The 24,593-nt window shown below is 57.3% G+C and overlaps 2 protein-coding genes across 12 annotated transcripts in view; one reads left to right on the forward strand and one right to left on the reverse strand.

Moving 5' to 3' along the window:
* The window catches only part of CTBP2 (C-terminal binding protein 2), a 158,896-nt gene extending 138,464 nt beyond the window's left edge, over window positions 1-20,432 (forward strand). For 7 of the 8 annotated variants that reach the window (XM_060641235.3, XM_060641236.3, XM_081790441.1 and 4 more), the window contains 8 exons: window positions 8,175-8,329; window positions 8,649-8,793; window positions 12,088-12,294; window positions 15,484-15,698; window positions 16,167-16,297; window positions 16,859-16,986; window positions 17,754-17,871; window positions 19,581-20,432. In XM_060641235.3, coding sequence (XP_060497218.1) covers window positions 8,175-8,329; window positions 8,649-8,793; window positions 12,088-12,294; window positions 15,484-15,698; window positions 16,167-16,297; window positions 16,859-16,986; window positions 17,754-17,871; window positions 19,581-19,761 — 1,280 coding nt within the window. In that variant the 3' untranslated portion in view covers window positions 19,762-20,432. The other variant, XM_060641234.3, reaches the window with a different exon arrangement.
* An 834-nt stretch (window positions 20,433-21,266) lies between these two features.
* ZRANB1 (zinc finger RANBP2-type containing 1) overlaps window positions 21,267-24,593 on the reverse strand; it is a 63,948-nt gene continuing 60,621 nt past the window's right edge. For all 4 annotated transcript variants that reach the window (XM_081790443.1, XM_060641240.3, XM_078434939.2 and 1 more), the window contains one exon: window positions 21,267-24,449. In XM_081790443.1, coding sequence (XP_081646569.1) covers window positions 24,231-24,449 — 219 coding nt within the window. In that variant the 3' untranslated portion in view covers window positions 21,267-24,230. The remainder of the gene's footprint in view (window positions 24,450-24,593) is intronic.

Genomic DNA, 24,593 nt, shown 5'->3' on the forward strand with positions numbered 1-24,593 from the left:
CAGATGACTCCGGGCCCCCTGTCAGCGGGGCCAACGGGGCCTTGCGCTCAGCGGTCCTTCCTCCCAGGTGCCTCGCACCATGGGGGGCACACATTCCTGTGTGAATGTGGAAGGCACCACGCCCACCCCTGTGGGGACTCGCCTTGGAAGTGATGCCACATCACTCCTGCCACCCGATGTTGTCCAGAGCAAAGCACGAGGCCAGCCCATTTCCGGGGGTGAGGAGGTGCCCTCCCCCCTCGGGGGCTGGGGTGGGGTGCAGCAGCAAAGTCTCGACGGGAAGGGGCTTTGATCACCACAGGAGGCAGGTGTCCCAAGCGGTCGATGACCCGTGCCAGGCGCAGCTGACACACTTCACCGTGGGGGACGTGGATGCAGACCAAGGCACCCACCGTGGAGCCCAGCGGGTCACAGGCCTGGCGGGGGCGGCACCCGGGGTCTGATCCTGGGTGGGCCTTTGCTTCCTTCTCCTGGAGCCTCCCTGCTCCCTTCTTAACGTTCGCAGTGTTCGCGTATCGTGGGAAACCTCGACCTTCACCTTCCTTCGCCGGTTTCGAGAGGGGATTGGGCTCCACGTGGCAGGCAGATGGCAGCTGGCCTTGCAGGGTGGCTCCGTGGGGCGGCGTGCTCGACAGGGACTTGCAGGCTACAAGTGCCGAGCTCGATTAGTGATGCCTGCCCTGAGCGCAGAAAACGAGCTTGTGTGTTTGCTTTCCTTAGCTGTTTCGCTTTCCTTTCTCCTCTTCCGTTCTTGCCGTCCCAAGGTGTGCAGAATGGCCACTGTGGTCCAGCCGGAGCTGAATTTGGGGGTGTTCTGATTTAACTTGTGTGCTAGAAAAGTTGCCTTCCACACTTGGCCCTGGTTAAGACTCCCTTCGTGTTCCTGGTTTTGAAACCCCCCAGGGATCGCCGTCTCTTCCAGATTGCCTGTGCGTTTGGAGCTCCCAGAGGGAGGTGGTTCCTCTGTGGGTCCCTAGAGCCGGGCCAGGGCCACGTGTCAGAGCCTGAGGAAAGCACGCAGTTGGGAAGGGGTGAGGACAGACCCAGCTCCGAGGGGCCGCGAGCTGTCGGCCGGTGCTGGTTTCACCGAACTGGCTTTACTTCTGCCTCCTCTGGGAAGTGTGCTGCCTGCCCGACGTGAAGCCAGAAACTGCTGTAGATCCTCAGCCCCCAGATTTTATACATGCCCGTTCATTCTCCATGTTCATTCTCGTGCTCCCCCCCCCCCCCCCGCCCCCCGTGATCCCCTACCGCCCGGAGGCCTTCCCCAGCAGGACTGTCGGAAGTGTAAAAAACAAGACGTGAAAACAGAGACAACCTAAGAAAAATCAGGTACTCTGCTGGGGGGATGGGGATGGGGACACAGGCCTGGACTGTGTCCCCAGACGGCCCCGGGGGCATGGGAAGGACGCGGACACAGCTCACTCGGCCTGGGAGAGCTGCTTGGGGACACCACCTCACAAAGCAAGTTTGCCAGATGAAAAGGCGGGGACGTGGAAACAAAGATGAGATTTCTAACGCTAACCGCAGGTGTTTTGGTTTTTGGGTTTGTTTTTTTTTTTAACTTTAAAATAGTGCCACACTAGGGGTGCCTGGGTGGCCCAGTCCGTTGAGCGTCCAAGTTCGGCTCAGGTCATGATCTCACAGTTCGTGAGTTCGAGCCCCACACCGTGAGTTCGAGCCCCGTGTGGGGCTCTGTGCCGACAGCTCAGAGCCTGGAGCCTGCTTCCGATTCAGTGTCTCCCTCTCTCTCTGCCCCTCCCCCTGCTCATGCTCTCTCTCTCTCTCTCTCTCTCTCTCTCTCTCTGTCAAAAATAAATACACGTTTAAAAAAAAAATTTTTTTTTTTTTTTTTAAATAGAATAGTGCCACACTTAACAACACACATTTTGCTACACTCGCTGCCTTGAGGTCTCTCGGCCTCGTCTTCTCCCACGTCACTTCTCGTGAAGGGCAAAAGTAGCTGCCGTGTGCGCGGGGTCCCTGGGCCTCCGGGGACGGTCACTGTGCCTTTGCTGGCTCTCCAGATCCGCTTTCTGAGCAAACTGCAGCCAACCACAGGACACTTGTCGAGATCCCGTGTCTGACAGTTTCGAGCGGTTTTTATTCCACGGGTAAACGTGTTTACAAGCAAGGAGACCTCGCACCGAGACCCAAGATGCCACAACCTCCATCACCAGGCCGGGTTCCGAAACCCTGAGCACCATGGAAATGGATGGACCCACCCCCAGCACAGCCATGTCTGCAAGTTTTTTGTTTATTTATTTGTGAGAAAGACAGACACAGAGTGTGGGTTAGGGGCAGCGAGAGAGGGAGACACAGAATCTGAAGCAGGCTCCGGGCTCCGAGCTGTCGGCACAGAGCCCGACACGGGGCTCGAACTCCCGAGTCGTGAGATCCTGACCTGAGCCGAAGTCGGACGCTCGACCGACTGAGCCCCCCAGGTGCCGCATCGTGTCTGCAAGTTTAATACCGAGTTTCAGATGCAGGTTCATTTGTGACCCGGAGTCAGCATCTGGTCCCCAGCTGGGCCCCGGTCATGAGTTTGAGCTCTAGATTGTAGAAATGCAAGCCTGTGAAATATGCTCCTTGTCAGACCCGAGATCGGATTCTGTGTCTGGCCTTCTAGAAACCGGGACTGCTGAGCCCAGCCAATGAGGGCTGGTTTGTGCAAGGTGGCAGGAAGTGGCTTTTTAATTGGGGGGCACCCGCACTTAAGGGGATGCTGTTCTTGGGGTGGCGGGCAACGTGGTCACATGGTCAGACCCTTGTGAAGTGGTCTGGGCTGCAGAGGCTGCACGTCCAGATCTGAGTGCCCTCTCCCGCCCACGGCGGACCTCTGGGACTCTGTGAGGCCGCATCCCTTCTCCCCACCTTCCAGACCACCTTGCCATAGGAACTGACAACCCCTTTATTTGATTGGCTCCAGGGCCTCTAGGCGTGCAGGGCAGTGCGTTTTGTCTCAGATCTTTCTAAGGCCCGTATGGATCGCTCAGTTTTTTTCCAGGTACTTATTCTAGCATCAGCTGCCAGAGCACCCGAGAATCCCAGCAACTGCCTCCCGGCCCCCCAAGGCTCCCAGCTGGGTTCCACCTGCAAGGCCCCCTGAGCAGCGGTGAAGATCGGGGTCCGAATCTGCACTGCTTGGCAGGCCCTTTCCCCCTCAGTGGTCATACTTGGTCAGCAGAGGCTGTCCCTGAGCAGGTGGGGTGGTCCACTCGTGACTGTCGTCCAAGATCCCGGCCCGCCGAGCACAGGTGTTTCCGGGCTGCCACAGGGTAGGGGTGCTTTGGCAAAATCCGGTCGGTTGTAAAAAGAGGCCTCTGCCTGCCGGACGAGACGTGTCCGTTGTGGCCTCTTTGCTTTGGGGTAACACGGCAGAGTTTCTTGAAATCTTAAAATAGCAAACTCAAAAAAAACCTCAGGCATTTGGTTCTTGAGTCGCAAGCAACAGAAACCAACTCGGGTCTTCAGACACGATGCATGGTTCTGTAGAAAGCATGTCAGCCGAACTCACACCGTGTCCAGGAGAGCCGGCAAATGTGTCTCAGAAACCCCACAGGACTGTTCCATGTGGCAGGATCAGCCTGGTTCCCCTCGGTCACTCTGCTTAGGAAGCTGGTCCCATTAGTCCGACTGCAACCCTGTCAGCCTGTGTCACCCGTAGAAGCGGCGGCTCCTTAGAAGAAATCGGGTGCTATTCCGGTCGGGTGGCCAGAGAGCTGCCAGTGTCCTGCCTGGGGACCTCCCTCTCCTCCTCCTGAATCCACGAGGCCAGTGGACTTGTCTTTCCCGAGACGATCAGCATTGCGCCCTGGCATCGTCGTTGTTTTCCACCGAATGGCTAATTTCACAATTTTTTGTGTGCAGCTCTTGCTGTAAGTAATACCGGGCCCGAGGACGGCCATTGGAGCTGGCCTCGAGCTGGGGCACTGCGTCCCTGATGATGAACACGTTCCTGCTTGTGCGGAGGCGAGCCTGAAACCAGCGAGTAATTGCCACCAGGGGAGCCAGCCCTGCAAAGTTAATGCTGGCCAAGTGGTTGAAAGGAGTGTGGTGATCTATTTTTTGCGATGTGTCCAACTGCAGCCGGAATTGTCCTGAGATAGATACGGCAAGCTTGTAGAAAGGGAGTAGTCGTGTTGACTAGAGGGCCACCAGGACCCTCAGATCCTCCTCAGCAGGTGTTTCCTCGGGCTCTGTTGGGTCTCTGGGACTGTGTGAGGGGCTCTCTCCTTGTTTCTGTGTTGTTCCTTGGTGCGGGATGTGGTCATACGTGGCTCTGCCCTGGCCGTGACATGGGAATAAGAGTGACATCGCGAGCTTCTGAATGTCACCTTTGGAGGTTTGAGCAGTGTCTGCTTATCGATACCCTAGCTTTTGGTCACAGACCTCCGTTTTTAGTCAGTTTTCCTTAAACATTCATTGTGCCTTGGCTTTCTCCCCTCCAAATCCCCTGGCTGTAGAGGAAATGGGGCACTCCCTCCAGGCCTAGGGTTCGCCCTTGCCCCTGGGTACCCCCTTTCCCCTAGTCCCTTAATGGGTTATTTGCAACAACCCGTCCATTACATCCTAATATTAAAAATTACTCAAACGGGGCGCCTGGGTGGCTCAGTCGGTTAAGCGTCCGACTTCGGCTCAGGTCACGATCTCGCGGTCCGTGAGTTCGAGCCCCGCGTCGGGCTCTGGGCTGACGGCTCAGAGCCTGGAGCCTGCTTCCGATTCTGTGTCTCCCTCTCTCTCTGCCCCTCCCCAGTTCATGCTCTGTCTCTCTTTGTCCCAAAAATAAATAAACGTTAAAAAAAAATTTTTAAAATTACTCAAAATGTCAGAAGCAATGAAAAGTACGTTGGTTAATATGAGGCAACATGGCAAGTCTATCTGCAACTTCCCTTCGCTGGCATTTTCTGGGGTCTTCTGGGAACCTCTACCCCAACTTCAGCAACACTGTAGGGACAGCAGGTGCTGGGCAGCAGGGTGGCTTGAATTAAACTGGATTCTCTGGTGAGTGGGTCGACGAGTCCCTGCTGTGACTGAGGGCACATGTATGGCATGGTCCCTTCCTCATTGGAAGTGAATCTTGGCAGTGGCCCGGCTCAGCTCTCTCTCCTCCTCAGCAGTGGGGTTTCCCGCGGCCCCCACACTTCACGCAGGACACGTGTGGGTCTCACCCATACCCGCCTCCCATGCAGCTGCCCCCCACCCCCCACCTCAGCATCCGTTCCCAGCACAACCCCCTGCGCCTTGCCCTTTCCTGCTTTCCCGTAAGGACTTGCAGCCCGTATCTGAGCCTCCGGCCTCCGCTGGGAGCCCCTGGGTCTCCTGCACAAGCCTCAGCTGCATTCTGCATGCCCAACCTGAACGAGGGCAAAGGGTGGGTTTCGCCAAAGAGGAGGCGACCCAAGCCAGGGAGGGGGGCGATCGCTAGGCAACCTGGAGCGTGTTGCCCAGGTAACGGGATCCATGCGCTGATGCTGTGGATGGACATCTTGTGATGAGGGCCCTCGGCCTCTACGGATGTCTTGGATAGCTCTAGATGCCTGCCTTGGGCCTGCCCGGCGTCTTCCTCTGTGGTTGCTTTTTAATTAACAACTTGGGTTTCTTACTATGATCTTGAACTCTGCAAACACTGTCTGATTAACACGTTTGCCAGCTCCTTCAGAGGCAAGTCAGGGTGTTCTGCACCCTGTAGGGGGGACAGCTTGGGACAGGTGGGCCGATCTGACCACACAGTGGAAGACCCCCAGTCCATGGGAGTCCGCCCCTGGGATTGGCAGCAGGTAGGGGGAGGGGCAGAAGAATCTGGTGGAAGAAGGACGGGTCAAAGTCTCACCCTTTTGTTGGCCAAAAGGACGGGCAGAGGTAGGAGCTTTTTAGTGAGCACGTCGAGCCCCTCCACCCCCTTTCCAGGGGCCGCTTTCCACTCTGTGCCTCAGTGTTCTCATCTGTTAAAGGGGACGGTGCTGCCATCTCAGGGATGAAATGAGAGGGTGTAGGCCACCGTGTGAATTACCGTCCATCACTTCCTTCTGCAGAGTTGGGGTAAAGGGCAGGGTCTTGGGGGGCTTGTCTCAAGATGGCACCCTTGGTCTCTGGGGATTCCTTCTTCCCATTTGCACACACTCCTCTTGACCTCTTGTGGGGCTTACCTGCCAGTTGAGCCAAGAAGAACGCCAGCAGAGGGCTCACCAACCCCTCCCTGCCCACAAACCGCCTCGGCACCCTGATCCCCACCCGCCATGCAGGGTAAGGTCTGATGAAGTCGTGGGGTGGGGGAGTCCCTGTTTTCCTGCCTGGTACCGAGGCTGTTGGGCTCGATTCACTTGACTGCCCTGCGCTGGGGAGCCACGTCGTGGGTTAGGCAGGAGTGTTGTTGGCACCCGCAGACTGGGAGGGACTGGATCGCTGGGTGCATCCCGGCCCAGGATGGAGAACGCGCTGCCCAGAGGAATCCTGCGCCCTGGCCCCTTCTGAGGCCAGGACAAAAGCCTTTTCTCTGCTCCTCGTTCAATGAGGTGATTGTCCCAGGAGGCCGCAGCTGTGGCGTGGGAGTGCTCTCCCGGGGCAGAGAGGCCACTGCAGCGGTCATGTGGGCACCACGGGGACACCCTCCCCACCTCCACGTGCTGGTGGGAACGTGGACACGGCTCCAGGTGGGGATTTCGCTTTCAGCTTCTGACATAAGCGTGTCGCGCTGCGTGATGAGCCCTCTGGTCACGCAGGGGCTTCGCGTGTCTGGGGCCCCGACCGGCACCCCCAGCGGCCTTTGCAGGGCTGGCAGGAGAGGAACCTTTCGGGAGACCACACAGCTGAGCGCAGCCTGTGCAAGCCTCTGCCGGAGCCTTCACCCCGTGCCCCGTGGTCACACAAAGGCCGCCAGGGCCGGAACATCACATGCTCCTGGCAGGGGCTCCAGGAGCCCAGCCATGCCCAGCAGGCCCTGTGAGCCGGCACAAGTACGTTCTGTGCAAGAAGGAAACGAGACAGACTGAGCCCGGCCTTGACACGCCGGTCACTGTCCAAGCCTGTCCCGACATCTGAAGGCAGAAGACGTGTGGGAAGCTTTCTCCTTTTTACTTGTAGCCTGTGACAGCCCACATGTGATGTGTCGAGAAAGCGGGAGTCATTCCACCTGGGCCATCTGGGTCCCGCGGGGCGGGTGGGGGTGGCGGGGCGGGAGGGCACGAGGCCCAAGACTTGCCAGCACGTGGATTTGAAGGGAATGGTTTTGTTGGAGAAAATGCTGCTCCTGCATCACCGGGGAGGACGTGCCGGGGCTCACACGCAGCCTCGGGCGCCTACCTCAGGCTTCCACTCCTCTCTCGATTGGGTCGGGGGTGTCGCTCTGCCCCGTTGAGCCAGCTGGCCGGCCTGGAGCAGGGGGACAGCCTGCACTTCGGCAGCGTGTAGGGAGAACTGGCCCCGCCTGCCTCCTGGCCCCCACCCCCCAAGCTGTGGGGACAGGTGTCCCTGGTCTGACGGCAGCAGGACACGTGACCTCTCTGACATGCTGGTACCCGACCGAGGAGGGGCTGCTCGCTTTGCTGTCCTCGGGGAAATTCTCTGCTCTCCCGAGTACCCAGAGAGCTGTGCGCCCTCATGCACGACTCCCGCCACCTGGCCCAGGTGAAGAGGGGTCGTGAGCTGAGCCCAGGGTGCCTGTTTCTACCAGGGATTTCCTCAGGAGCCATGACATGTCCCTCTTGTTTGTTTAGGACAGTGGGGGCAGGTGGGGGCAGGGAAGCAGAGGGGAGGCCCCCCCCCCCCCCCCCGCAGGCCTCGGCAGGTGCAGGGGGCAGTTGTGTCTTGTTGGCCTGATGCCATGTGGCGGTGGAGTTAGGAACCACGGTGGTTCGTGTGCACAGCATTGGAGATGGCTCACCGAGACCCGGGTCCCCCTCGGACCCCCACCCGGACAGACCCGGCGGACACACGTTCTCTCTGGGTCTCCTTGGCTCGTCCCGGAATCTTCCCCAGTGACTCCCAAGTAGTCCGCGGTCTTTGAACCCCCGGGGGCCCAGGGAGTAGGGAGGGAGCTGTGGGGTCCCCCCCCCCCGCACCTGATGGAGGTGGGTAGGGGTGGAGCCGACAGGTGTGAGTGGGGGCGGAGCAGAGCCACCTGTGGAGGACAGGCCACCCTGCCCACCTGCCGCATCATCCCGCCGTCCTCACAGGCATCCGCCCCCAGATCATGAACGGCCCCCTGCACCCCCGCCCCCTGGTGGCGCTGCTCGATGGGAGAGACTGCACCGTGGAGATGCCCATCCTGAAGGACCTGGCCACCGTGGCCTTCTGTGACGCACAGTCCACTCAGGAGATCCACGAGAAGGTGGGCGCCCCCCCTCCCCCCCCCCCCCCCCCGCCCCCAGGCCAGGGGCAGCCGCTGGTGCTGCCATCCTGACGGTGCCCTTCCTGCCCCCACCCTTGGGTCTCCCCTGCCTAGACCCTCCCGCCCACCACCCCACACCCAGACGCCACCTCCACATCTGCCTTCCTTCCCCTCCCCCCCGTTGTCACCGGCAGAGTCCTGGCACAACCACGGGCCGCTCAGCCAGTCGCTTCCCTGCTGAAGTCCTCGGCTGCGGGCTCGAGGGCGATGGGGGACACGGGGCGAGGCTCCAGCCCGCGTTCTGCTTCCCCCGTCACAGGTGTTAAACGAAGCTGTTGGTGCCATGATGTACCACACCATCACCCTCACCAGGGAGGACCTGGAGAAGTTCAAGGCCCTGAGGGTGATCGTGCGGATAGGCAGCGGCTACGACAACGTTGACATCAAGGCTGCCGGTGAGCTCGGTGAGTGCCCGGGGCTGGGTCCCCACGCCTGCCGCTCTGGCCGCAGGGAGGTGACCTTGCCAGGCGGCCCCGCCTGGTGGCCGTGCTCGCCTCGGCCTTCGCAAGTGAGGGACCTGAAGCCAGACGAACTGGGAGCCCTTCGCCGCAGAGGGGACCACGCGTGTGTGTGGCCACAGGTCCGTGTTGGCCAGCGCGGACCCGTCATCCTGAAATAGCAGTGCCGGGAGCGCGGCTCAGGGCTCGGGGAGTGGGGGGGCCGTAGGTCTCCTCCGGTCCTGGCATGGAGCCCCCCCACCCTCCTCCTCCCAGAGGCTGCTGTCCACACAGACACCGGCACCTCCTGTCCAGCCCTGTCCCTGGGGGTTACCACAGAAGGGCAGAGGCGGGAGGTGGGCGCCCCGGGGCAGGCCCGTGGCACCGTGGCCTCCCTGTCCCAGCACCTGGTGTGGACTCCGTATGCGTCGGGTGTTTGCAGAGCATTGATAGTAAGCATCCCCGGGCTGTCCTGCTCTCTTTGGGAGGCTCCAAGGTCCCTCTACATCAGCTCCCTGGTCACTGTCCTTGCTGTGTGTTTGAAATACACCGGATCTGCTCCTGGGTGCGAGGGCCGGTGCTGTGCCTGGTGAGGAGTAGGGTGCCCCGAGGCCACAAGGCTGCTAATCTAGGAACCCAGGCCTTCCCAGTCCCCCAGCCCTTGGCTGTGCTGAGGCCCTGGTGGGCCGTCTACGGGCCAGGGGTCCGTCTTCCTCCCCACCCCCACCCAAGTCAGCCTCTCGGCGCCCTCTGAGGACCCCGTGGGCCCCAGGGACGTGCCGGCACGTGCAGCAGGCGTCCCGCAGCCCTGGCTTCGGCTCAGGTGCCCACCTGCTGCCTTTTCAGCCCCGGGAACCCCAGCGGGCCCCAGCCTCCTCTCCCAAGGTCCCAGCCCGGACCTCTGAGTGAAGGTCCCCGGTTTCTCTGAATGGTTAGCTCCCTCCCCTGAACTGGGGAGCACCCCGATACCTGAGCCGCAGGGTGAGCTGGGGAGAGGGAGCCTGGCCATGGCAGAGCCTGTCTGGCGCTGAGCCTGCCGTGCCACTGTGTAGGGTTCCGGGTGCTCTGGGAACGTGCGTGTGGCAGCTGGGGTTGCCCCGCAGGTGAACCCGAGAGGAACAGGCGAGAGGTGGTCATTCCCCAACACCTGCCTCCTTCCCCTGCCCCCTCCTGGAAGTGGGGGCGGGGTGGCAGGTGGCTTGGGAGATGACGCTGGCTTTCCTGGGTCCCCGCTCCTCTCAGCGCCCCTCTGGAAGGGGTGAGCTCACATTCCAGACTCATTTTGTGCTCTTGGTAGAGCTGAAATCCCAAGTTCAAACAGCGACGGAGAATGTGGTTTAACGGGCTGGGGGTCCTCAGATGCGCATACCTGTGCAGGCCTTCCCATTTCTGCAGCGTTTCTGCCCCCCCCCCCCCCCCCCCCCCAACCGCTCCTGGCAGCCACAGCCTCCTGGGTTCGAGGGAAATGTTCGTGTTGAGTTTCCTCGACGGGAACCAGCCACTTCTCTCCAGCGAGATACGGGAAGTTCTCCTGAGCAAAACTTGCCACCCCTCCCCTTGGCAAATGCCACCGCGCAGCCGGGCAGGGCCTGGGGGGGGACCCTCATCTCCCTAAAACCAGAGGTGCTCACCTCACCCGGCCACACGTCCGCACTGGCCCCGGGAGGTGGTGTTCCCAGGGGCCTGCGGTTTTGAACAACGTTAAAGGATGTGGGCCCTGGTGTTTTCATTGATCCTGATGCGGTCTGATGCGGGAGCTGCCCGGGACACCTCTGGGCCTCTGTCCTGTCTGCAGATTGCACTTCCCAGGTCATTCTGTGCCCAGACCTTCCGCAGATGAGGACAGAATGGCCCGTGGCTGCGGGTTGTCCTGGGTCGGGCCCGCGGTGGGGCATTGCTGGGCGGGCGCTCCCTTCCCGGGGCACACTGGAGCCGTCTGGGGACCAGACCGCCACACTGGAGGCCCTGAGATGTGGATGGTCTGGGTTGAGAGCAGGGCGATGCTCAGGAAACAAAGGTGGCACCTGCCTGGGCCTGGACTGGGGGAGGTGGGAGGTTGCTGGAGGCCCCAGGGCATGGAGCCCGCAGGCTCTCACCTGGTGTGCCTTTCTAGCAAACTCCTTTATCTCCCGTTCTGGAGGGGTGACCGTGGAGAGTGAAAACATGGACTGAAAAAGCAGCTCAGCTCTTGGGGTCAGGCAGCTGCCACTCCTGCCCTGTGGGCGTTAGAAGCTTGTCCTAAAAGCCTTTGGAGAATTGCCCTGACTCGACCACACCCACCGACCTGCCGATGGTTTAGAAAGAGTCGGCACCTCTAGAGGACTGGCGAGGCTTTAGAGTTTTTGGAGGAAGGTGTCGTTGCCCTCAGGGCTGAACAGTCCTTTGTCTCTTGGGGACCTCTCTCTGGGACATCCCCTCCCAGGGTACAGCCATTCTCGGGGCTCAGGCAGGAGAGGGGGGTCAGGGTCCGCGCTCAGCTCTTGTCCTGCTGGGCTTTGGCCGGAACACTTCAGGTTCCTCAGAGGAATGAAAACCAGCCCAAATGCCAGAAGATTCCCTTAAATCCTGGCATCTGCCTCCATCTGTCCAGACTGATAAACCATGGCTTCCAGCGCTGCCCGAATTCTAGGCCCGGCTATTTCAAGTGAAGCGTAGGCCGCACCGTGGCTGTTCCACAAGACGACTGACCTCCAGCTTGGGGAAGGTTGGTCGGCCGGGATGTCAGACACTTTGTCCCCCCGCAGGTGGCCGTGACCAGATGGGCCAGGTAGAATGATGTGCTCGTGGGTGCTTTCATCCTCTGAGCTGTCTTCCTGAGGGCGTCGCCGAGACCCTGGACCTCTGGGCAGCCCTCATGGGGTGGAAACACAGCTGCTAGAATGGGGGTGCTCGTTACGGATGGCCCTGGGTCCTGTTTCCCGGCGCTTCCTGCCCAAGACTTCGGGTGGTTCTTTCAGGCTCTCGGCCACAGGGCCTGTGGGCCCGCCCTCACCAGCTGCCCACTGCTTGCTTCCCAGAAACACGGGGTCTAGAAGCACAGGGTGGGCCGGACGTGGGACGGGTAGGGGACCTGGGGGTGAGCCAAGCCGGGGGGTCAGCGTCCCCGAGGCGACAGGCAGGCCTCGGAGACCCGGCCCTGCCTGGGGTCACAGTCTGTGGCCGGACAGGCCGGCTCTGCCTGCCGCCCCCGCCCCTCAGCCGGGTGCCCCGCAGTCCCGGAGCCCCCCCCCACAGAACCGGGCCCGGCCCTGTCCTCCCCAGGGATCGCCGTGTGCAACATCCCGTCGGCGGCGGTGGAAGAGACGGCCGACTCCACTATCTGCCACATCCTCAACCTGTACCGGAGGAACACGTGGCTGTACCAGGCGCTGCGGGAGGGCACGCGGGTCCAGAGCGTCGAGCAGATCCGGGAGGTCGCCTCGGGAGCAGCCCGCATCCGCGGGGAGACGCTGGGCCTCATCGGCTTCGGTACGTGGCGCTGCCCAGCCCCGTCCCCGCCCACCGTGGCCGGTCCCCCGGGAGCCGGAGGAGCCGAGGCCGGTGAGGGCGAGACCGATGAGGGAGCTCCCCCGCCTGGGCGGCTGTGTCTGCCGTGGCTGGGTGGGCGGCAGGAGGGGCTGAGCCGAGTCTGAGCCAAGCGGACGGGTTCCCCGCGCACCAGGCCGGGGTGACAGCAGGGCGTCCCTGAAGGATCTTGAGCCAGACGGTGGCATGGGTGGCACGGTCAGGTCACCAGCTTAGAAAGTTCACCTGGGGTCAGGGGGGCAGGAACAGGTCTTCCTGGCGACAGCCGGTGGCCCGGGGCGTATTTGGGGCAGGTTATCAAGGACCAGGTGGGCTGTGACAGGAAGCAGCCTGATGATGCAGCGTCAGCAACCCAGGGGCTCGGGTGGGTCCCACGCTGCGCACGGCAGGGGGGCGGGGGTGCTTGCTTGTGTTTGCTGAGTCTCCTCCCCACCGCATGGCCACTCCGTGGTTGAGGAGATGAACCGACCTCCCTGCCTCAGCGTCCCAGTCTGTACCTCGGGAAGGAAGCGAGACACAGGGCTGCCTCCTAGGACGCAAAGGAGGCATGAGAAGCACGGCCCGGGTAGTAAGTGCTGGGCTGGCTTCCAGAGGGCTCCCCAAACCGTCACTCCTCCTTAGCTCAGGGCTCTGCTTCCGGAAGACCGAGGGTCAGGACTGCTGGGACGGCCCGGGTGCCAGCTTGAACAAGGCAGAAGGAGCTGGGTTTCTTCAGGGGGTGCACATCTTTCTAACTCCCGGGGTCTAAGAACCCAGGCTGTCGGGGGTGATCACACGCACGCAGGAATCCTAAAACTACGTACGACGGAGGCTGGCGTACTTTCCTACAAAGGACCGCAGGAGACGCACATGCGGAGTGTGAGGCCCGCAGCGCCCTCTGCTGGTGCCCGGAGGCCTCCCGTTCTGCCAAGTGGCTCTTGGACGTGGTTCTTACTTAGAACGTTGGGCATCCTTCTGGTTTTTTTCTAAGTTTATTTATTTTGAGAGAGGGGGATGTGCAAGTGGGGGAGGGGCAGAGGAGGAGAGAGAGAATCCCAAGCAGGCCCCGCACTGTCTGCACGGAGCCCGACGCGGAGCTCAAACTCACGAACCACGGGATCGTGACCTGAGCCAAAATCGAGAGTCAGATCAACCGACGGAGCCCCCCAGGCGCCCCCGTCACACATCCTTCACCCCCGCAGTGGCCCAGCCCCGTGGTAGCAGCCACGGGCCCCAAGCTCTTCCTGGGGTCGTTTCTTTGGCCGAGCCCTTCGAAGGCTGCCCATCCTTTGAAGACCCTTTCAGTATATCGAGTCCCATGGTTTGAGCCCCGTGTGCCCCGGACTATAATCCAGCACCTGCCACGTTCTCCATGCGCTCTGATTGTGACGTCTCCTTGCCGCCTTCCAGAACTGCACCTTTGGGAGGGGGTGGGAGGGGGCGCAGAGGTAGGCGGGGCCTGACTGCCACGGCTGCCTCGGGGGCCGAAAGCCTTCGCCTGCCTGGGGCTCGGCTGAGAAGCCGCAGCAGAACCTGGAGCGTGTGGCGGGCAGGTCCCCGGCGTGGCCCCAGCCCGGGCTGGTGGTGGCACGGTGCTCGAGGACAGCCACGAGGTCGGGAAGTTGCGCAAAAACTGGAAGGGCCAGCCAGCCAGTGGCGACGACATCTGCATGCTTTTTTAAGGCCGAGGCCATTGGCCCTTCCTCCTGCAGGGCTCCGTCTTGACCAAGTCAGGAACGGAGTGAAGTCCTCCAGTCTTGTAGAGACTTCACGACACCTCACGGCCTAGGTAGAAGCCCGGGAAAAGGTGAGGGTCAGGGAAGTCACGTGCCCTCAGGTAGCAGCGCCCCCGGTGAAATCTGGGCGGGCTGCTCTCCGGCCCCCAGAGCCGCAGCCGGGAAACCCCATCTGGAAGCAAAGTGTGTCAGGACGTGGAAGTAAGCCAGGGGGCTGGGGGCCCGTGAGGTGGGGGAAGGGTGGGGGCCTCACTGTTGGGTGTGAGCCCCCAGCCGCCCTGCGTGGGGGCCCGTGGTCCCGTATTTCAGGTGCATCGGGGGTCTCGTAGGCCACTGCCACACCCGCCTCCGGTGTGTCACCTTAGGTCACCTGCCTCCCCTGGCGGGGTGTGGCTGGGGTTCCTGCTTCGCCGCATCCAAGCGGGGACGTGGAAGGAGGGGGCCAGGAGGGACGGCCAGCTGCCGATCACCCTGCGGCCGTCCTGTAGAATGACCTCCTTAAACCTCCGCCACCAAGTCGCCCCCACGCGGGCTTCCTCGTTTGGAAAGGGACACCTTCCTTGTCCCTCCCTCCCCCCCTCCCCCGCACAGTTGAGCAGTGGTTTTAGATAAAGATGGACTGTGCACACTTCCCGCCCGAGTCCGTGCAAGCATCACTCCCGCTCCGGGAAGCAGGATTCGCTCGCCGCCCCTGGGGTTCGGGGGGTTTGTGCCAATGACTGCCACGTGGGAGTCAGGGAGGCCTCCGTGTCCCGGTAGGTGGTACGGGGTTCTGACCTGCTTAGAGAGGGGCGTGGGGCCTCCCCCGTGGGTCGGGGCACCCCTGCACACCTGAGAATTAGCCCGACAGGGACGTGCCTCCACCCCCCACCCCCCGTCAAAGCGGTTCCCCTCGCCGGTTTGTGTCCAGGCCCGCTCTCCCCTGGTTCGCGTTGATCGCTTTGCCCCTTCCGGGAGCAAACCTGGTGCTAATTGGCAAGAGAACGTTCCCGGCTCCTGCCCTCGATGTCTAGAGAAAGCAAGCCCGGGTTGGGAAGCCTGCTGTGCCCACGGAAACAGAGGGGAGGGGTGATTCGTGACCGTGAGGATATCGTTGATGGCTGGGGTAGGTGGAGTTCACTAGAACACTCTTTCTGGGTTTAAAACGTACGTAACAGGAAGTTAAAAAAAAAAAAAGGATGCCAATACAAGCAATAAGCCCTTTCCTCTTCACCCAGGAAGCTGGCCACCCCCTGCAGCCCCACTAAGCTAAGCAGCGCAAGCCTGCAGCGTCCCCAAGCTTTGGGCACAGGGCTGGGTCCAGGTGCCGGCTCTGGCCCCCAGAAATAGCAGAGGCAGCGACGCTGGGGCCCACGCAAGGCCTGGCACCCGGAGCGCCGTGCACTCGCTCACCCGGACTCTCTCTCTCTCTGCACAGGTCGCACGGGGCAGGCGGTTGCTGTTCGAGCCAAGGCCTTCGGATTCAGCGTCCTATTTTATGACCCCTACTTGCAGGATGGGATAGAGCGGTCCCTGGGCGTACAGAGGGTCTACACCCTGCAGGACTTACTGTACCAGAGCGACTGTGTCTCCTTGCACTGTAATCTCAACGAACATAACCACCACCTCATCAATGACTTTACTATAAAGCAGGTAATGGGACCTAGGTCCCCTCAGCCCCCGGAAACGTCCATCAGAACCAAAAGGGGGACGGGAAACGGTCCGCGGACACACTGGCAAAAAAGGAAGACAGTCCCTTAAGACGTGAATGAGAAGCCAGGTGAGGCCCCTCGGCAGGATGGGCCAGGTGGAGCTGGGACTGGCAGGAGCTACCCAGCAGGGACCTGCCTTAATGAGGTTTGGCCTCCAGGCAGCGACAGGCAGGTGACAGGTCACAGCTCCAACCGGCCTGCCCTCCGGCCCTCTCTCAGGATCGGCAGAAACTGACCCAGCTGCCTCCAGCTGTCGCTGAGACACCACACTGCCTTCCTCCCAAGTGCTGCACACGCGTTCAGTAGCCAGGTGGACAGGACTCCTCTGGGCCGCGGCTGGCGTCTCGAAACCGCAGTACAGGTGCCTTCCGGCGCGGTGGCATCTAACGGCTCTTCCTTCCTCCCACAGATGAGGCAAGGAGCTTTCCTAGTGAACGCGGCCCGCGGCGGGCTGGTGGACGAGAAGGCCTTAGCGCAAGCCCTCAAGGAAGGCAGGATACGAGGGGCAGCCCTCGACGTGCACGAATCGGAGCCTTTCAGGTGAGCCTGGCGGGCTGCTGGCACGCGTGTTACCCCGGCTCCCGGCCTCATGCCAGGAACTCCCAGGGCCCACTTCTATACCTGGCTGCCCCCGCCCCCACCGTGAACTTGGGGCACTTTCCCAGAGAAGCAGCTCCTTGGGCAGGAAAGGAGAGACATTCTCCGGCCTCTGTCCTGAGGGCTACGCTGTACTTGAAGCGAGCGTGGGAGGGCCAGGGGGCCCCCGGGGGGAGGCAGAAGGTGCCTGAAAGGAAGAAGAATGGTGTGTTGGTCGGCCGAGGCTTCCTCTGTCCCCTGGGCCATTGATTCTTAGAGACCGGCTGGCCAGTCCTGCATAGATGGTTCCTCCTCCGTTCTGAGTCCCTGATTACTCCTGACACCCCTTATAAGAGTCTTGGTATGTTCTTAAACTCCCAGCCTTTAGGAGACATACTACCAAACGTTCCTCTACACAAGCCAAAGAGCCCATCCTCCACCCGGGCGGGAGCTCCCTTTTGACAAATAGGATAGGGGTTGATATTCACGTTTTCTCATTTGCTGCGTTTTTGTACATTTGCCCAGCTTTGCTCAGGGTCCCTTGAAAGATGCACCGAATCTCATTTGTACGCCCCACACAGCTTGGTATAGTGAGCAAGCCTCACTAGAGATGCGGGAGGCAGCCGCCACCGAGATCCGCCGGGCCATCACAGGTGAGCCCTCCCTCTGCACCCCTTGCAGCCGGCGCCTGGCGTGAGCCCCCCGCGGTTCAGGTGCTCCTGGTACCGGTAACTAACACACACACACACACACACACACACACACACACACACACACACACACACGGGAGGGGTGACGGAGGCTTGCGACGGGCAGACACAGTTTAGGGATCAAGTTGATTCCATTTTGAACGAATTGACACAGTTTATTCGAGCCCTGAACTGAATTTCAGACAAAACCGATTTCCTCTCTCATTGGCCATCGTAAGCATGCGAACTGCGGAGGGACCCCGAGCTCCTTTGTTGCTCTGGCTGAGGTCTGGGGTGAAGAGTTTGGTGTGTGGGCCCTGGAACACGGCACATTTTCTGAAAATTGAAGGGTCGGCCCTCTTATTATAAATTATGAGACTTTACAGTCAGACTACCGTCAGTTGGTGGTTCTCACCAGTACCAGCTACGAAGTAGAATATTTAACTCACTCCTTACAAAACACATAGGATTCTGGGACGCCTGAGTGGCTCAGTCGGTTGGGCACCCAACTTCGGCTCAGGTCATGATCTCACGGCTCGTGGGTTCGAGCCCCGCGTCGGGCTCTGTGCTGACAGCTCGGAGCCTGGAGCCTGATTCGGGTTCTGTGCCTCCCTCTCTCTCTGCCCCAACCCACTCGCATTCTGTCTCTGTCTCTCTCAAAAATAAACAAACATTAAAAAAAAAAAAAAATTTAAAAACACACAGGATTCATTTTAATCATCGTGTTCCAGGTCGCATCCCCGAAAGCTTAAGAAACTGTGTGAACAAGGAATTCTTTGTCACAACAGCTCCCTGGTCAGTAATAGATCAGCAAGCCATTCATCCGGAGCTCAACGGCGCCACATACAGGTGAGGAGCGGGATGGCACTGGCCGAGGCTGGAGTGCCGCTCAGGGGAGATGGGAGGAGAGTGGCATCAGCTACCCGACCTGAGTGCTCCCGGCATGATCTCTGCAGTCCTTCGTCCCGATGCCCAATTTCTATGGAGCAAACACAACTCTCGGATGCAGCCTCGAGTCCGGGCTCCTATTTATAAAGGGAGCAGGAGTGGGTCTGATCACTGCAAGAACCCCCACTGCATTCCAGGCCACTGCAAAACCAGAGGGCTTCTAGGTGAAAAGGTACTGGAAAGATTTTCAAGTGAAAGGGCATGTTGGTGACTCTTTCTGGTTTGAATCCTCTGGCCCAGGGCCTGGTGCTTTCGACTGGGGAGAGTGCCCACAACACACGGGTTCTCAGTGACGAGAAAGCTTGGCCCGGGGCATGTGTGATGGAGGCAGCGCAGGGGCATCTGCTCCGGGGACACGAGCCACGGCCCCTTAGAAGGGAGCAGAATTTCACTGGTGGTCATTTCCCCTGGCTCTCTTTTCCCCGCCGTGCTGGGCTCACAGAATCACTGTTCCTGCTTCATAAAGGAGCCACAGCCTTGAGCACTCCAGAAGGGAGTCTTTGTCTTGCTTACTGGAACGCACAGTTGCCCCATCCCTGGCAATATCCACATCCCAGGCCAGATCATTCTCTCCTGGGAACCTGTCCCGTGCATCGTGGGGTGTGCAGCAGAGGCCCTGCCCTCCACCAGTGCCTCGCACTTCCAACCGGAATAACCGGAAATGGCTCTAGCTGTTGCCTAACATCCCCTGTTGCAAACCACCGCTCTAACCACCGGGGCCGGGGACACAGAAACACAGCTCGTGTAGCGGGACCCACACATGCAGGCCCGGACTCGGGGGAAGTTATGCTGCTTTCTTCACGGTCTCCTGGCTTCCCCATCAGTGCCGGACCCTGGTTCCCGCTCCGCACTGTTGTCCTTTAGAGGCCACAGCGTTAATTCTTACTTTTGACAGACCAAGACCCCGTGGCCCCTCGGAATACTTCTGCTTGAGGGGCTGTCGCTCACAGGATCCTATTCACCCGAGTCCGGGATTTTTGAGCGCTGAACAGTTGTGACAGGCTACAGGAGGGGAGCCAGGAGTAAAGGGCTTGATACCTTTGAGGAGGAGGAGTCTTGGAATTCTAAAGCACCTGCCCCCTAAGTATGTTTCATCCTAGGGATGTTTAAATACACTGACTCACATTTGCCTAAGAACCGTATGTTCTGTAGGCGGCTTAATGCCACGTGTCCCTGCGCACACAGCGACCTGTGTGCCCGCGACATCAGATGGCCCCATCACCAGCTCCCCTCTCCACCTGCCGCTGTGTCCAGGCCACGACAGCATGGAGCTAGCTCGCCTAGGAGGCCACACTTAACTATCAAAGAGGACTTCATACGGCCTGTTGGGAAGTCATTAAAAGCATCGATATGTCTTTTTTGTGCAGAGTATTTCCCAAATGTAGTACGGGCTGGTCCTGTTGTGTGACAGGAAACCTCCAGATTGAACTAAACAGACTTTATTGCGAATTAAACGTCCGCGCTTTAGATTTTTCACATAGAGGTCTCCTTGCGTTGGGGGTGAGGGGTGACAAAGTAACTCCTAAAAAACCAACCCGAAGCAGGCAGAGCCAAGAGCTTGGCCACTTCCAGCCCGGGACTCACTGGCCCTTTCTGTGTGTGCTCCTCAGATACCCGCCAGGCATCGTGGGCGTGGCTCCCGGAGGACTTCCTGCGGCCATGGAAGGGATCATCCCCGGAGGCATCCCGGTGACTCACAATCTCCCCACCGTGGCACACCCTTCCCAAGCTCCCTCTCCCAACCAGCCTACAAAACACGGGGACAATAGAGAGCACCCCAATGAGCAATAGCAGAGAATGACGAACGGTCATCCTTCAGATAAACCTGGGACCAAGAGACAGTGACAAATAGATGAACTAAGGAAAAGGAATCTGACCGTCTTTTTAACCGATTCCGGACACACGCCTCACTGATGTCGCAGTGTTACATACGAGCTAGACGCCGAGACGCGGGGAAGCAGAAGCTGTCGTCTGGTTACGGAAGCGCTGAAAAGACTAGGACGTGATTTATTAACGACCAACTTCTGTTATTGTGTGTTACGTTCTTCATCTGTGCATCAAATCACAAAGAATAAATAGATCTTTTTCCTTTATCAGCCCCTTGGGCACAGCAGGTCCTCAACACCTTGCTCTAGAATGTTGCATCTGAAGTTCCAAACGTCAAAATAAAAAATGCTAAGAGGAAATCCCCCTCCTATGACTCTAGTCCCTTCGGTCCGTGGGGGCTGGTGACCTCTTTTTGCTAATAGGAAGATTCAATTACTACAAGATGGGGAGGAGACTGTTGGCCTGTGTCACACAACCGCAAGCATAGGATCGAGGACCATACAGCCTCCTGTACAGAAGCCTCTCTCCCATCTGAACTGCATACTGAGCGGGCGAGTTGGTTGTGAAGTCAGTAATACCCTCTGATGATGCAAAAAAAAAAAAAAAAGAAAAGAAAAAAAAAGAAAAAAGAAAAAGTATTAAGTTTCACAAGCTGTTTGTACTCAAATATATTTTCTCAGTTTCAGATCCTCAGCTATTTTATTGAGTGGAAAGTCTTGAGCTAAAAGAGTTCAAGAAAAATAATGTTGCATTTCCTTATGTCTCAGGAAACACTTTTTATGGTAACTTGTCAGATTGTCTATGAACAAACCCACTTTTTTAGACATTGATAAAGTCTTCTTTTCTTCACGTGATATTTTATACAAGAACACTTCAGGTGTGTTATTAGATGTGACTGATTTTAACAAATCCTATTAGATTTGTATCAACTAGTTACATGTTATATTCATAGTCTTTTGTGAATCATCGCCTTTTTGTTTAAAAGATGGCCTATTTTGAGCCTTTGTATAGGTACATTCCTGTTTTTGTGACAAAAAGAAAAAAAAAAAAACCTTTAAAACTGTCCCAAACAGAAAAATAATGGCTATCCGAACTGTTTTGTTTTCGTGTGAGTCACCGTTCCTGTATTTGTTTATTGTAAAGGTGGACATATAGCGTTCAGTGCAGTTTTCAATAAAAAGTAATAAAAATTTGTTAATTTCTGAAATTCAAGTACATCTCACCCACGTAAAAGTTCTCCACTTGAGATGTTTTAAAAGCAAATACATTTTCGATCAGCCAGTTTCCGATTCCCGTTACTTCAGGCAGGGTTCAAAGATGAGCAGTTTCCTTCTCTACCTATTCATAACCAGACTCAAGAATGCTGATGATCACCCGGGAAAAGTCAAAACCTCACGTTACGAGGCCCATCGCTATCAGATGATGCCATCCTTCAGATGGAACTAGGTCGATTCAAGAAACAAAATGGGTCAAGTTAGAGAGTTCGGCTTTTAATTTGCCCAAAAGCAAAATTACCTGGCTCAAGCATTAATGCAGGAAGGGAAGTGAATCTCAGAATTCTTTTAAGTGATATTTACAAAGCAATGTTGCAAAATGGTAACATCAGGCATTTCCGTCGGTTAAGAACTTAGATGTAAAGGATTTTCCTTCTCGACTAGCATTAAGCCCCTTTGTACTCGTGGCCTGTGCAGGTACCGGTCAACCAGTCCCGTCCAATTCCAGGCACCAAACTCCCTCTCGCTCCCTTCCCATTAAGAAAAGGGCGTCTTCAAAGCATCAACCTCCCTCCCTCGGGTGAGGGTGGTGGTCCCACCTCAGCCCTCCCGGAAAAATCACATCAAAACAGCCTCCTCTGGACAGGCAGGAGCACGTGGTTACTGACCCACCCCCCCCCCCCCCCAGGAAACCCAATGGGAGCGGAACATCCTCGTCATAACCAGGATGTTGGCAACGAGGGCGTGACACGTGCACACGAGATTCCCCGCCTGCCTAAAGAGAGCGGTGCTCCCTTAACACAGACGGAGTCTGGGACACGGGGAGCCTAGAGTCGGAAACAAAAAGGCCGGTTCCAGTCCGTGGTGCACCTAGGTTTTGTTTAATTAGAACAGAAAACACCACACTGTATTCTCCCTAAAAAAACAAACCATAAAGTTAATTCCATACAGTTCTGGTATTACTGTCCAGAGTCCACCAAGACGTGACCTTCGAGAAAGGACCGCGTACTCTCATCTTGGGAATGACAGCCATGGCTATTCAATCGCTCCAGAGCTGAACCTAGCATTGACTCACCAACATTCTGGCCTCTTCCAGCCAATCTGCTGCGAAAACCATTTAAAGCCCTGTCCCTGCCTGGAGCCTAGGACATGCAATCCTCTACCTTTCCCACAGGGAAGAACGCTGTACCTGTTAAACTAGGTGTGGTCGGGATCACTGATCATAAATAAATAAATAAAGAGGCACCTCAGGGGAAACCACTCAGCAGACCACCACACACAGGCTAAATACTGAGCCTATGCTTTCTGGACAGCACTGACTGCAGTGTAGACCATAGTGACTAGATGCTTCTCTCTCAAGCATTTCTCTTTGGCTTCTTCAGTTGGGAGGGCAGTGTGCTTACCAGCAACTAGAACAGGATCTGTGCCCACTGAAGAATTATTCCTACGTATGGAGAAACGTTTACAGAGATGCTATGCTAAGTAGTCGGACAGCCTTCTAAAAAATTACTGACCAAAATGAAAGTAAACCACAATCTGTAGGAAAACATACCCACCTGGAACAGTAACATTTACCATCATTACATCACATTTCATTTATATGGAATCAAATTGCAAGAGTTTCCTGCAAGTTTGAGCATACAGCAAAAGCGATCCTTCGTTCCGGGAGTATCTTTCAATGGACATTTCTGAGAGGAGAAAGAACTAAAAGGACATCTCCTGGCTGTTTTTCTATTTTTAGTATTCCAGCATCAAATTAGAGGCTGTGCACATTTCAAACACCATCTAAACAGAACTGAGAAGAAAACAAGTATTTAAAGGTTTCTCGCGGCCTTTTCATCAAAGGGAAGGAAGCGTGTGCGGGGGGGGGGGGGGGGGGGGGTGTCTTTCCAAATTCCTTTGCCACGTCAATAGTCTACAAAGTGCTTATCAGGACACGAAGTCTTTGTGCTCCTGAGATAGGTCTGAAATTTTTACCCAGTATTGAACATATACCTGAAGTGGTCAAATAATACTTTTTATAAAAAAATTTCTATCTCAGATTATAGTTTGAACTTTTAAATAAGAATGGCCACAATTAACCAACATGCACAAATTCTCAGACCGCTCTGAGAAATTCATTATGCAATGCATCTACCACCTTACTGCGTTTTTAAGTCTTTATTCTATGCTTAACTGATTCCCAATTAGCCCAAGCAAAGGCATGCCTCCCTGACACAATTGGCCGAAAGCAGAGCTGAGGATAAAAGGAAGCGTTCCAAAGAGCCTCCGCGTGGCAATTTGGGAGAACGTTGTCAACTGCGTCAAGTGAGCGAATTGCACACAACTGACGTAGTCACGCGTGGGCCTGCGCCCCGAGCGCTTCCCTGACATCCAGGGAGGAGGAACTGTTCCCGAGGACACTGCCGTGTGGACTCTGGTGGAAGAACCCTCATTTTAAGGGCACTTTTCCAAACGAATAAATGCCTGAATACCGAAAGGGGGCCTATCAGGAGCTTTTAAAAAGGACAAAATAATAGAAACCCAAACCCTTTCCAAAACAAGGGAATGACGTCTGTATGAGGTTCCCTCAATCCTTACTTTCCTTCCTCGCAGTTTGTTCCTTCAAGATTTGGTTTCATTTTATGGGGCACAACAGGAACTAAATTATTAATAAAATAAAAGCTTGTTTTTATTTTTACGTGTGGCTGTGGATAATCTGTACAAAAAGTTTCCAGATGTCTGATGAGCTCTAGCGAGACTCAACGTAAAGTGGATCTTTTAAGGTCGAAGTAGAATGTCGGGTTCTACTTAAGAAAGAAGATCTCGGAGGAACAGAGAGTCATCTGCCGTGTGCTTTTGGAGGTGCCCGTGCTGAAAAAAACATCTCGATAATATGAAGAGGCTGGTACAACTTGTCCTATGACACAACTTCTTACACAACCACATGCGTTACATTTATAGACAGATTTACAATTTCAAAGGGAAAAGGTTCTGTCTTCATAAAATTAGGGTTTTTTTTTTTTCTTTTTTACAAACTGTAGTCCAAACAAAGGTCTCCGTCTCCTCACGCAGCAGATCCGTCGTCTCCACCGGGTGTGGACGAGAGACACCCCTCCCGGCAGGTCCAGCCACATCTGGGTCCCTCGGCGCTCCCCACGCCGCCGGGGGCGCGCACCACACTGGCTCTGGGGTCGCCGCAGAGCCGAGACCCTGGTCTTCTGCTCTCGGGTCTTGTTTTCATTCATCTTCATCGTCGTCGTCTTCCTCTCCGTCGGACAGGGAGGTACAAGGCCGGATCTGCCTGTAGCGGTCGAGCCACTTCTCCACCATGTGCGTGACCAGCGGGTGGTTGCGCCGCCGAGAGCTCTTTTGCAGGGCCACCAGCACGCCGCCCTCGGTCACACAGCAGTCCAGCCACTCCCGGAGTAGCTTCTCCTGCTGCTCCTCGTTACCTAGCTTTTGGAGGGATGTGAAGAGGGAAGACAGGATCACAGATCAGAGGCCTGCTGGGAAAAACGCACGGAAACATAGCTGGTAGGATTACTGATGAAAGGGTCGAAGCAACAAACTTCACATGGTTTCAGCCTCTTGTCAATTTTA

The sequence above is a fragment of the Panthera onca genome, chromosome D2, assembly GCF_046562875.1.
Source record: "Panthera onca isolate mPanOnc1 chromosome D2, mPanOnc1 haplotype 2, whole genome shotgun sequence".
Taxonomy (NCBI): Eukaryota; Metazoa; Chordata; class Mammalia; order Carnivora; family Felidae; genus Panthera; species Panthera onca.